Source organism: Martes martes (assembly GCF_963455335.1).
Source record: "Martes martes genome assembly, chromosome: 8".
Classification (NCBI taxonomy): domain Eukaryota; kingdom Metazoa; phylum Chordata; class Mammalia; order Carnivora; family Mustelidae; genus Martes; species Martes martes.
The window spans coordinates 139,681,708-139,693,893 of record NC_137895.1 but is presented as its reverse complement, the minus strand read 5'-3'; the positions used below and the strand labels follow the sequence as shown (position 1 = coordinate 139,693,893).

Below are 12,186 nucleotides of genomic sequence, written 5' to 3'. Positions count from 1 at the left end.
CGCCCGTCAGCCAGGAGCTCTTGCCCGGGGGGGCAGCTGTGGGCCCGTGCAGGTGTGCGCCCGTCACCCAGGAGCTCCTGCCCGGGGGGGCCAGCTGTGGACCCGTGCAGGTGTGCGCCCGTCAGCCAGGAGCTCTTGCCCGGGGGGGGCCAGCTGTGGGCCCGTGGCCTCCTGTCCAGGTGCGCCGGCTGCCCTGAGTGTCTCTTGTGCTGGGGTTCTGCCCCGGGGTGCGTGAGCAATGCCTAGGGGTGGTTTCGGTCGCCAGAACGGGCTGTGGGGGTGCCACTGGTGTGTGGTGGGTAGAGGCCTGACTGCTGCTGACCCCCACGACCTCAGCATGGCCCGGCTGCAGGGAGCCATCGGACCCAGTGTCCACAGGGCCCGGGCCCCCGGACATGTCGTGATCTTGGGCACTTCGGTCACTGTCCTTACAGTTGATGTCCTCCGTGTCAGCGAGGACGCTCGGCTTACTGGGCATCCCTCAGACAAACCTCTGCGTCTCGTGCTCCCTGGAGGCTGTGGTGACTCGCGGGCCCCTCCGAGCAGGGGCTCAGAAACCTGTCCCACCACGGCTGCGCGGCTCGTGAGGGGCTGGGTTTGCGTCCCCAGAACTGGCGCCCAAGACATCCCCATCCGATCTGAGCCTCGTGGTGCCGTGCGGGCGGGAGGGTGGCCTCCTGAGTTGGGAGCACGAGATGGGAGCAGGGTTATTTCCCTACCAAGGGTCCCGTCTTTCTCGGCGTTAGCGCGGGGCTGTTGTGTTGTAAATTCCGTGCACTTGGAGCCCAAAGCGGAAGTCTGCTTTGCTCCCCAGGCCTGGGGCCAGATATCCCCTCCAGCCACCTGCTCCCGCTCCGGGCAGGGCTGTCCTTGCTGGAGGGTCCCAGTCATTTTCCTGGAGATGGAGGAGAAAAAGAGGAGCAACAGGAACCAGAACGTAGAAAGTCGTTGTGGTTGGGGGATGCCGGATTTAGGGATGCTAACCGCCCTCCTGGCCTCCGACAGCCGGCTGCACACCTGCCCGCGCTGGCTCTACACGCAGGGCCCTGACCTGGCCTGGGGGCCGAAAAGCAGGGTCTGTGCAGGGACGGGGGCAGGCTGAGGTGGAGGAGGGTGAAGGCGGAGGGGCCACGAGGCAGGGGGGTGACCCCCTCAGCTGCCTCCTGGCTGCTCCCTGGACTAACCGGCCACAGGTCCTCGCGCCACAGCAGCCCCAGGACCTGATGTGTTTTGGGAAGCACGAGGCCATGGAGAGCATCCGCCGCTCTGGGAGGCCTGGGCCTCCCCGCCGAATCCCGGTGCGTTCCTGCCGCAGTGCACGGGGGTCACCTGGGGGGAGAAGTACAGCCCGTGCGGGCATCTGTGTGCCCGTGGGTGGTCTCTCAAACCACCCGGCCGTCCGGCGAGCCTGGTGGGCTCAGGGCTGGCAGATGGGGGGCCTGTGCCACTAACGAACACTGGACTGACAGAGGCAGAGACCTCAGACCTCCCCCCACGAGCCTGCGAACAGTCCCTCTTTGACCTCGGAGGCAGACTCTTCAGCTTGGGGTCCCCGAGCAGCGGGGGGGCTCTGGCTGCCCCCGGCTGCTGTGTCAGTCCTGGGAAGGGCTTGGGGAAGAGCAGAGGCGCGACCGGCTGCGCTCCCCAGCCCAGTGCTTGTCGCCCTGCCGGCTGCCTTTCATGCCGGTGCTGGGGTCCTTGCCGAGGCCGGGCTGCAGGGCCCCTGTGTGCCCAGAGCTGCCGGGCTGGCCTGGCCCCTGATGAAGCCCCCACACCCGCCGCCAGTTGGCCTCCCTCGCCGCCTCCGAGCTGCCAAGGACGGCTGGCTGTCCGTCCACTGACACGCCGCCTTCCCTGGCTCCTGCTTTGCTGCCCACTGGCTCGCATCCCCTCCTCCTGGAGGCCTGTGCCCCGCTCCCGCAGCTCCCCTTCCGCAGTCCTGGAGCTCCCACGCCCCGGGCCCCACGGACGCAGCTCGCAGGGGGTGCTGGGGACGCCCCCTGACCGCTCGCACCGCTGCTTCAGGCTTTCGAGAGTGCCGTTCTGTTCGCTGACTCGCGGGACCACCACCCGGAGTTTTGCATTCCCATTTGCCTCCTGCCGACCACCATTAGCAACAATGTCCCGGGCACAGACGTGAGCCTGGGTTCGGACACGGGCCTCAATGCCGTGGTGGAGGTAAGAGGCCCCGTGGCTCCATCGGGCGGACTCGGGCGGGGGGTTTCTCTTCCCCTCTCGCGGGCGCGGAGGAGGGGCCCACCCGGTGCTGCAGAAGGAGCGAGCTGCGGTTAGGATTCCTTCTGCGGTCGGTCCGTGGGAGCTCGTGGCATAGCGGGGACGGGGCTGGTCCTTGAGTGCTCCGGGTGATGTTCGTTCTTGCACACCCCAAAGCAGGATGCCCTGGTCTCTCATGGGCTGTGCCCAGGAGGCTTGCGGTCACGCTCGGGGACGGCCAGCCTGCCGTGCTGTGTGAGGAGGGCTCAGCGCAAGTCCGGAGCGTGTGTGTGCAGGGATTCAGGGCCTGGGAGTGGGAACTCTCCAGGGGAGAGAGAGCAGGCACGTTTGTGGCTTGGGCAAGCCCTTGGTTGTGCAGGGGGAGGCTCTGCTCCTAGAAAGGGGCTCCCGTCCTTGGGGATCCGGCAGGCCCCACCCTGGGCACCGTCTGGTCTGTGGGTACCAGACATTGATACCGTAGTGATGGACTGCTGTGGGGCGTGGTCCCCCAACAGGAGGAGGGCAGGTGGCCAGGGGAGGGCCATGTTCTTGACCTAATTCTCAGGAACATCCCCGTCGTGGGGGCTAACCTCCCAGCAAGACTGCGTCCTCCGATCCAGGTCCGGGGCTCTCGTCTTCACCCTGTTCTGAGCCCCTCCTCACGTTTTCACACAATTTGTTAAAAAAACACGTGTGACGAGACATTAGCCGCGCTGGGACTGTAACTCCAAGTTTCAAGGCCAGTGGGACTGTGGCCCGGGGACTGCTGGGAGAACGGTCTGGCTGCCACGGTAGGGCGTCTGGGTTTGGGAGGGGACCCTACACCGTGAACGGGGCCGGTGTGGGGACCTCCACGCTCCTGATTCCTCCCTGTCCCCTGACCTGTGCCCCCAGTGCGGGGTGGGGCTGCCTTCTGTACTGAAGCTTTGTCGGTGCTGGTTTTAGTGACCTAAGGGGCCCGGCTGCTGGATTAGGAGCTGGTGCGTCCGGGGGCCACCGTCCCCCGGTCCTCTCTTCTGGGAGCAGGACAGAGGCTGCATCTGGTGCTGGGAGTGGGCCGGCCAGGGAGAGGCTCAGATACGTACTTAGACGTTGTCTCGGGGCCGGGCTGGCAGACCCGGATCAGAGTGGTCGTCCGGGATGGGGCCAGGTGGGGACGCTGTGGTCCCGCGAGCGTGCACGGGTGTCGGCACTGGTGAGGCCGCGGGACGGCGGAGGACGGGAGTGTGTGCTGTGTCAGCCCTGAGCTTGTGTCCCGAGGCTGACCCATGGCAGGCGTTTCCTTAGGAGGCCCACTGTCTGAGCGTTTGGAAGACTCTCAGAGGACCTCTGTCTAGGAGCCCCTGTCCAGCTCCGGGTAGAGCTGCCCTCGCGGGGTGTCATGTTTGGGGTTAGACTGAGGAGGAGCGGGACCCAGATGTCACAGGGAGCCTTTCAGAAGAAGCCCACCCACCGGACGGGGCCCACAGCCCGCGAGGCTGCACGGGCAGCTCCAGCGAGCTGTCCGGCCCCCCGGTGGGCATGTCAGGATACAGGGATGGGGAGCACAGCCGCAAGGGCCGGGGGCTCCGGGAACCGCAGCCTCTGTCCCCGTGTCCCAGCCCTGGCTGCCCCCACAGTGGAATGACCTGTGTCCTCCTCTGTGGCCAGACGTGTGACCGCATCAAACAGTCGGCCAGCGGGACCAAGCGCCGCGTGTTCATCATCGAAACCATGGGGGGCTACTGCGGCTACCTGGCCAACATGGGGGGGCTCGCCGCCGGAGCTGATGCTGCCTACATTTTTGAGGAGCCGTTTGACATCCGAGATCTGCAGGTACGTCCCCGCCGCGGGGCCCCTGGGTGACATGGTTGTTGGTGATGCTGTCTGGTTGCACGTGTGGTGGTTGGCTCCGAGGGGAGAGTGACGGGGTTGACAGGACACCAACTTCTACACACGCTTTCAGGGATCCCTCACTGGATCGAGGGGCGTGAGCGGACGCCCGGCTTCCAGTTGAGACCCATGTCCTTGTGGGTGCCCGTGCGGGAGGGTCGCGGGAGCACATGCTCCCTGGAGTGCTGAGGCCTCCCTGCCGCAAAGGCTGGGTGTGACGGGGGAGTGCATGGCGCGCGCAGGGCTGGCGAGACTGGGACTGTGGGCTTAAGGCACTAAGAACAAAATAGAACCTGCTTTCTGATTGTATGCTTCCTTTAAAGATTTTTTTTAAATTAGCAGAATGTATTTTTTAGAGCAGTTTCAGGGTGAGGACAGAGGTCCCCTGCATGCCTGCCCCACACCCGACAACACCCCCGCCAAGGCGGGACCGATGTCAGAACAGACCCTCCTCCCCCGACACTAACGTGTCATCTGCACCTGGGGCCACAGCTGACATCAGGGTTCACTTGGGGATCCTAAGGTTGAGACGCGCTTTCCAAATCGGCCAAGGTTCCCTCGGGCCCCAGCTTTACTGGGAGGTGAGTGGCAAGTGCAGGGGCGTCGGGCTGCGCACCTCCCGCGGGGCAGGAGGAGGCGGGCACTGGACAAGGACAGGCCTTAGGAAGACAGACACAGCTCACACGAAAATATAGATAAAACTGCGTTTGTGCTGCAGAAGTGAGCACAGGAACCTTAAAGTCTTTATGTTTCTGGACCCCACGAACCAAGCAGAGACCCGCTTGATGATTTTACTTGTTACCAGACTTAACCTATGAATTTCTCCACACCGTGGCTCTGACCATCCGTCCTTCAGAAACCACCAGGAGACAGGGCTCGGTGTGTACGCGTCTCCGCCCCAGCACACGGGCAACCACTGTGAGGACGGCAGATTCGCTTACACGCACACACCTCCTTCCCGTGCACGTTTTCCGTGCTCAAGATCCAGAATCCCTTTCTGTACAAACTTTGTGCACAAGTGCAAGGCTAGAAAAGCTTCTCCAGGCCCCCAGATCCCGCTCAGGCAGTCCGGAGATGATGCACAAATTCAGGTGTGCTAGTTGGTCCTCCGAGGGAGAAGACCGCGTGAGGCACAGGAGCGGGGGCGCTGGTACACGCGGGTTTGGTGCACAGAGGACGTGAATTTGTGATTTAAGAGGGAAAGCTATTTATTCCATAGCCCCTGCGTGCTGCAGGGGCGCTGGGTCCCCGGACACTGTCTGTGTGCCCAGCTGAGCGGCTGCCCTCCGGGCCGAGCGCACTGCCTGCCCGCAGGTGCTGGCCTCTTCTGCTCCATTCACACCCCCGGCCGGGTCTCGCCGTGCAGCTGTGCTCTCCCGCGCTCCCCGCTGCGTGCGACCCTGGGGTCGTGTGGTGGCGGGTGCCGGGCTAACTGAACGCTCTTTCCTAGTCCAACGTGGAGCACCTGACGGAGAAAATGAAGACCACCATTCAGAGGGGACTCGTGCTCAGGTACGGACGCTTGTCCTCGGTCACTGAGCCCCAGCTCCCCAGACGACCTGGCCACGGGGTTGAAGCACTCCGGGGTGGTCGTCGCTCACCCCTGGAGACATGCAGGAGGCGCAGCACACGCATTCGTGTAACTAAAGGGCACGTCTGAAAATGCACTTTTGCTTTGTGGTTCTTTTTTTTTTTTTTTTCCCTAAGGTGTTACCAAGTCATTTCTTTAAGCCACTGGCATTTTTCTTTTCTTTTTTTTTTTTTATTAATTTTTAAAATTTTTTATAAACATATAGTGTATTTTTATCCCCAGGGGTACAGGTCTGTGAATCGCCAGGTTTACACATTTCACAGCACTCACCATAGCACATACCCTCCCCAGTGTCCATCACCCTATCCCTCTCCCTACCCTCCACCCCCCAGCCACCCTCAGTTTGTTTTGTGAGATTAAGAGTCTCTTATGGTTTGTCTCCCTCCCGATCCTATCTTGTTTCTTCTTTTCCTTCCCTACCCCCCAAAACCCCCCGCCCTGCCTCTCAAATTCCTCATATCAGTGAGATCATATGATAATTGTCTTTCTCCGACTGACTTATTTTGCTAAGCATGATACCCTCTAGTTCCATCCACATCGTCGCAAATGGCAAGATTTCATTTCTTTTGATGGCTGCATAGTATTCCATTGTGTATATACACCACATCTTCTTTATCCACTCATCTGTTGATGGACATCTAGGTTCTTTCCACAGTTTGGCTGTTGTGGCCATTGCTGCTATAAACATTCGGGTGGCCACTGGCATTTCTACAGGAGGACGCGGGTCGTGCGGGACGGGTGCGGGGCCGGCTGCACGCCCCACCGGCGCCCTGAGCCATGGGTCCTCTTGTTGCAGGAACGAGAGCTGCAGCGAGAACTACACCACGGACTTCATCTACCAGCTGTACTCCGAGGAGGGCAAGGGCGTGTTCGACTGCAGGAAGAACGTGCTGGGCCACATGCAGCAGGTGGGCCCGGGGCCTGCGGGTGCGAAGCAGGCCGCTGTCCAGGAGGCTCGGTGTAGACGGATGCCTTATTTTAGCTGTCATGGGGAAAAAATGTGTGTTCAGGAGAGATTTCAAACATCTTGGCATTTACTTCACCACGTTACGGTTCCGTTAGGAAGTCCCACCACGTTCCGCCAGCTGTAGACATTCTGCGCAGGGGTAGATGGGAGACCTCCGGTGTTCTGGTGACCAAGTACTTCATTCGGTATTGGCTCTTAGTGACTACTCACACATCAGACACATGAGGCTTGAGGTCTGCACAGAATCAGAGCGGTCTGGAAGGAACCTCGGGGTGTGCTTTGGTTTGCAAGCGTGCCCCAGATGACAGAGCTGGAGGTGGGCGTGGGGTAAGGGCCACCGTCGCCAGATGGCATGCCTGTCCTGGTCCCAACACTACTCCCCCTCCCCCACCATCTTAGGGTCTTAACTTACCCACTCATCCATTGCAGAGGGCCCGTCGGTCCCCTGCTTATGTGACGAAATGGTGTGTGTGTATTTTTGTGAAAGCTAGCCCACAGGGTCGGTCAGATTCTTAATGGAAACTGTGACCTGCTCCCTACCCCAAAATAAGACTTTCCGACAGGAGATTTGAAAAGAACGAAGCCGGGAGCTGCGCAGCCCCGTGCGGGGTGGGGGTGAGCGCTGGAAAGCTGGCCTCGGGGGCGGAGCGCTGGCCGCAGGTCCCAGCTACCTACAAGCAGGTAAAAACATGCAAGAACAAAAACACAGACCCCCGAGCCCCCACTTACAGGGTCTGACTCTCGTCAGAGCAGGAAGTGAACTTTGTAAGCCCTCATACCTTTCAGTGCATTTTAAAAAGCAGCCGGGCCGCTGTCCTGTGTCCGTAACGGCTCCCGTACCTCCGACTGTCCGCAGGGCGGAGCGCCTTCACCGTTCGATCGAAACTTCGGGACCAAAATCTCTGCCAGGGCCATGCAGTGGATCAGCACAAAACTGAAGGAGGCTCCGGGCAAAGGTAGGCACCGTGGCTGGGGGCGGCCGGCGCTCTGGGGGCAGGTGCCTGTTGCTCTGCACGTGCTCGGCCTCGAGCTGCACAGGGACTTGCTCTGCAGGTGCTCTGGGACCTTCCAGGCTGTCGTTGGCAGTGATTCCTCAAAGGCAGGGCTTGGCTCCTGCTCCTTGGTGGTTGGGGGCACTCGGGTAGCTTAGCGCCGTGCTCCTTGCATCAAGGATGCCTCCCATACCTGGGGCTCCCCCGGCAGGACCCTAGGTGTGAACTGCCCTCGTGTTTGGCCACACAGCACCCTCTCAACTGGCCTTGACTTAGGACACCGAGGACTTAGGGACTCTTCATGACCCTTCTTTTCAGAGAAAACTGGGAACTGGCAGGTGTCTGGACGGTTTGCTCCTTCCGAATCTAGCATGTTCTCTCCTGCTCATTGCCCTCCCTCCCCACCAGACCTCAGAACTGCAGAATCATTCTGCTTTCCATGGTCCTGCCACCTCGGGGACACCTTCACAGGCTCCTGTGGTTACGGGGACGGAAGTCAGCAGCGTGCATTTCCCTTTGCTGGGACGTTGGTCTCTGATGCACACCTGACGGGTGTTCCTGACCCTTGGCCCGCATCCCGGTATCCCCAACCACAGGGTCACCCATGGGGCATGCGGTCTCCTTCCTCCTGCCCAGGTGACACGTGATCCGTCCCTGGCGGGCTGTCACTGTGATGTGGGCAGTTTCCTGTGGCTCTGAGGTGAACTCTCCAAAGCGAGGAGGGAGGTCAGCTTCCCTCATTCTTCCTCAGGCTCCCGCTCGTTCTGTGCGCTTTTCCGGTATTTGGCTTCTTTCCTATTGCTTAGTAACATTTCCCTTATTGACACATAATTTTTGCTTTTATATCATTGTATAGATTTAAAAATGTTTCGATGACTTTACAGAAACTTGTTCTACTTTATGTTCTAGGAAATTCAATTTCACATTCTGCCCAGCCCATGTTGCAGACAGGGCTGTCCTGTGGGGCTTGTCGTTTTGTGCGAGCATCGCTCCTCAGTCTTTAGGTAGACCGTTTACCTTCTCCTTTACGGTTTGAGCTCTCCTGCTGAAACAGTTTTACATTTCCTTCTTTGATCTACTTGATGTGAAGTCTGAGGTCTGACTTCATGTGGGTACTCACTCCCACGCATTCATTGCATTGCCTCTAATCTCCGTCAGAGACCAGGTAGCTGTGACGCTGGTGGGACGGTGTCTGGGTTAGTGGGTGTGCGGTCTGGCATTCAGTTATTGATCCTCACCGGTATGCCAGCTTTATAGACGATTTCCTTTTTTTCCTTAAAGATTTTATTTATTTGACAGAGATCACAAGTAGGCAGAGAGGCAGGCAGAGAGAGAGGAGGAAGCAGGCTCCCTGCTGAGCAGAGAGCCCGATGTGGGGCTCGATCCCAGGACCCCGAGATCATGACCTGAAGTGAAGGCAGATGCTTAACCCGCTGAGTCCCCCAGGCGCCCCTATAGATAATTTCTGATAGCGGGAAAAGTGAGGCCCCACGGCCGTGGACATCTTTTGGTTTCCACTATCCTTGGCTCTTTGTGCTGTCACGGAAATGGAGTCAGACTGCTACAGTTCACCAAAAACTGTTGGAATCAGTAAATTACATGGTGGAGGATCTGAGATTTTAAAAATATTTTATAGTTCACGAACACTATCTCCATATACTTAGGCCTTTCGTTATCTCTTATGAAGGCATAAAGATCTTGCAGTATCTTTTGTAAATTTATTCCTGACTCGACATTTTAAAAAATGTTACCGTAAATGGTATTTTTTTTAACTTACTGTTGGCATACAGAAATACAACTTTTGTAAAGAAGTTGGCGATCCACAACTTTCTACACACTCTGAATTCTAGTAATTATTTGCCAGTCTGTTCCGTTCTTCACGTCCGTGGAGACAGGACCATCTGGACGCCTTTTAATGTTTTCTTGCGGCTCGTGGGTGTGTGTGTGTGTCGCTCCAGGGCAATCCTGAAGGGCGGGAGTGGGGAGAGCTCCTGTGCAGGCCGTAGCCCTGATGGGAACGGGGAATGCGTTCGGCGCCCTTGAGCACGCTCGGTAGCTGTTTGAGGGCTTTCTGCAGCTCACGAGTGCCGTGGGTCTGCGGTCATGATGCTGCTGTCGCGATGCATTCCTCTGACCATGAGCGCGTGTTCTGGGTTTCCTCGGAAACCATTTCGTAAGCCACAGTGGCATAAAGAAGCAGTTTATACAGAAGTTCCTAAGCATCCCCAGGCCCCCCCAGGTCATTCAGGACACACCCGTTGCTCACGGATGCACGAAATTACTCAGGGTAAAGCCAGGACACGCACAGGGGCGGCTCAGGCGGCTGGATGCGCGGATGCCGCGGGCAGTTCCCGGGGAGGGCGCTGGGTGGTGCCACTTGCGAGGTTTGTGCTTTTCACTTTTTGTAAAAGCTAAAATCGTCTTTGGGTGTCCTTCTGTCCGTGCAGAGAGGTCCCAGTGCAGGTCTTGGGACAAAGCGGGGAACCTGTACGCGCCTTCGCACAGACAGAGGTGCGCGTGGCCGGCTGGCCCCGAGGAGCTGGTGCGGGGCCGGTCTTGCTTCCTGCGGCGCGCTCCCTGCCCTGGGCACGGGCTCCTGGACCGTTTCCCGCGACGGCCTCCTGCTCCAGCGACTTGCCCACGCGTCCTGTCCCTGTGGGGTGTGCGGCGCGAGCTCGCTCTGGCTTTGCACAAAGTCTGGGGGGGGGGGTTTTCCCGTGGATACCACCAAGCCTCCTGTTCACCTTGCGGGCAGAGGAGACTGTGGAGTTCCCTAAGTTAACGGAAAGAGCAGAGCTGCTCTGTGACCGGGTTTGTAGGTTCTGTTTCTGGAACACCTCCTGTGCACGTGGCGCTTCCCCCGCCGTTACTGCGGACACTGGGCCTCCCCCCCCGTTTTCCAGAGCAGTCTGACCAGATGTGTCTGTCAGTTTGATTTCCAAACTTTGACTTAAAAAACAGTGAGGCCGACAGATCCGACGTAATTTTAGTCTCCAGAGAACGGAGTCCGGCTCGGGTTCCATTTCTACCGTGGGATCTTCTCCCACGCCACCGAGGACGCGCCTCTCGGGACCCCGCAGCCTTCCCGTCTGTGCACTCCCGAGCCTCGGCTCCCTCCGCCGTCTCCGCGAAGCCCGCTCTGCCCACGGGGGAGGCCAGCGCTGCCGCCGGTGTTCAGCGAGCCCCTGCCTCGCCACGAGAAGCGCGCGTCCTCCCTTAGCTCGGGGGGCGAAGCGCCCAGTGTGTGTCCCCGGCCCCTGTCGGGGTGTGTGCGGCATGAAGGGCTGCGTGGCGACCCAGGCGCCTCCTTGTCTCCGCCCTCCCCGCTCCAGCCCTGCGGGGCTCGGCGGACCGGAGCCAGCAGCCCCTGAGAAAGCAGGGTCACGCCGCTGTCACCTGGGCTCGTTCCCTACCCCGCCCGCAGACCCCAGAGCACCCGGGGCGCTTTGCCTCCAGGCCGTCCGCGTTCATCTCTGCCCCCCAGGACCCTGCTCCCGCCGCCAGCAAACCTCCTTTCTCCCTCACCTCTCCTCCTGTCCTCAACATGACTGAGAATTTGTTCTGACATCGCTTTTTCTCTCTTTTACAGGAAAAAGGTTTATGAGTGAGGATTCCATTTGCGTGCTGGGAATAAGCAAAAGAAACCTTCTTTTCCAGCCCGTGACACAGCTGAGGAAGGACACCGACTTCGAGTGAGTCAATCAGCCCTTGCGGGTCCACACGTCCGGGCTGCGGAAGGTGTGCAGGACAGGGCGGGGGGATGCGGCCGCCGCTAGACATAGGGGCACTAACCTGTCCCCACAACTCAGGAAACACAAGCCTTTGAGAAACAGGGCAGGATTTCTAGAAGTCGACAGAACGGGCTCATGCCACTGAGGGAAACGAGCAGATGCCGCGGAGCTGCTCAGCCCCGACCCCGTGACGCCCTTCCCCCGGGGCCAGGCTGCCCTGATAACCCCTTCCTGCCGCCCACAGGCACAGGATCCCCAAGGAGCAGTGGTGGCTGAAGCTGCGGCCGCTCATGAAGATCCTGGCCAAGTACAAGGCCAGCTACGAGGTCTCCGACTCCAACCAGCTGGAGCCCGTGCACCCCCGAGGCCACGAGGAGCCCGCTGCCATCTAGACACCGCCGGACCCGGACCCGGACCCACCCCGCCGGCTAGCAAGCACTGCTTTGGACTTCGTTTCCCGCCCGTTTTTGTAACACTTAAGTTATTTATCGGCCCTTCGATGCGACTGTTGTTGACGTGAATACCTACTCACAGAGCCCCCGTCCTGTGTCCTTCCTCCCCACGGGACCCTAAGACTCCAGCACGAGCTGTCTGCTGCGTCTCGTACTCTGTCCTGCTTCCGAGCGTGTGTAGGCAGTAGAATTAAACAGTAGCTCAAACTCCAACCGTGGTGCTCTGTTTCTGTGGGTAGGGCTTCAAATCCTCAGGCTCCGCGGGCCACCGTGAAGCAGGCCCGGTGCGAGGGCAGAGGCTCCGCTCTGATCCACGGAGGCGTGACTTGTCGAGGGTGCGGAGTCGGCCCTGGACTGGGACCCCAGG

At 59.7% G+C, this 12,186-nt stretch overlaps 1 protein-coding gene across 2 annotated transcripts in view; it reads left to right on the top strand.

Annotated features, from left to right (window-relative positions):
• PFKP (phosphofructokinase, platelet) overlaps positions 1-12,031 on the top strand; it is a 52,577-nt gene extending 40,546 nt beyond the window's left edge. For both annotated transcript variants that reach the window (XM_080811234.1, XM_080811235.1), the window contains 6 exons: positions 3,865-4,029; positions 5,537-5,598; positions 6,474-6,585; positions 7,501-7,600; positions 11,226-11,328; positions 11,612-12,031. In XM_080811234.1, coding sequence (XP_080667360.1) covers positions 3,865-4,029; positions 5,537-5,598; positions 6,474-6,585; positions 7,501-7,600; positions 11,226-11,328; positions 11,612-11,759 — 690 coding nt within the window. In that variant the 3' untranslated portion in view covers positions 11,760-12,031. The remainder of the gene's footprint in view (positions 1-3,864; positions 4,030-5,536; positions 5,599-6,473; positions 6,586-7,500; positions 7,601-11,225; positions 11,329-11,611) is intronic.
• Positions 12,032-12,186: the final 155 nt, after the last annotated feature.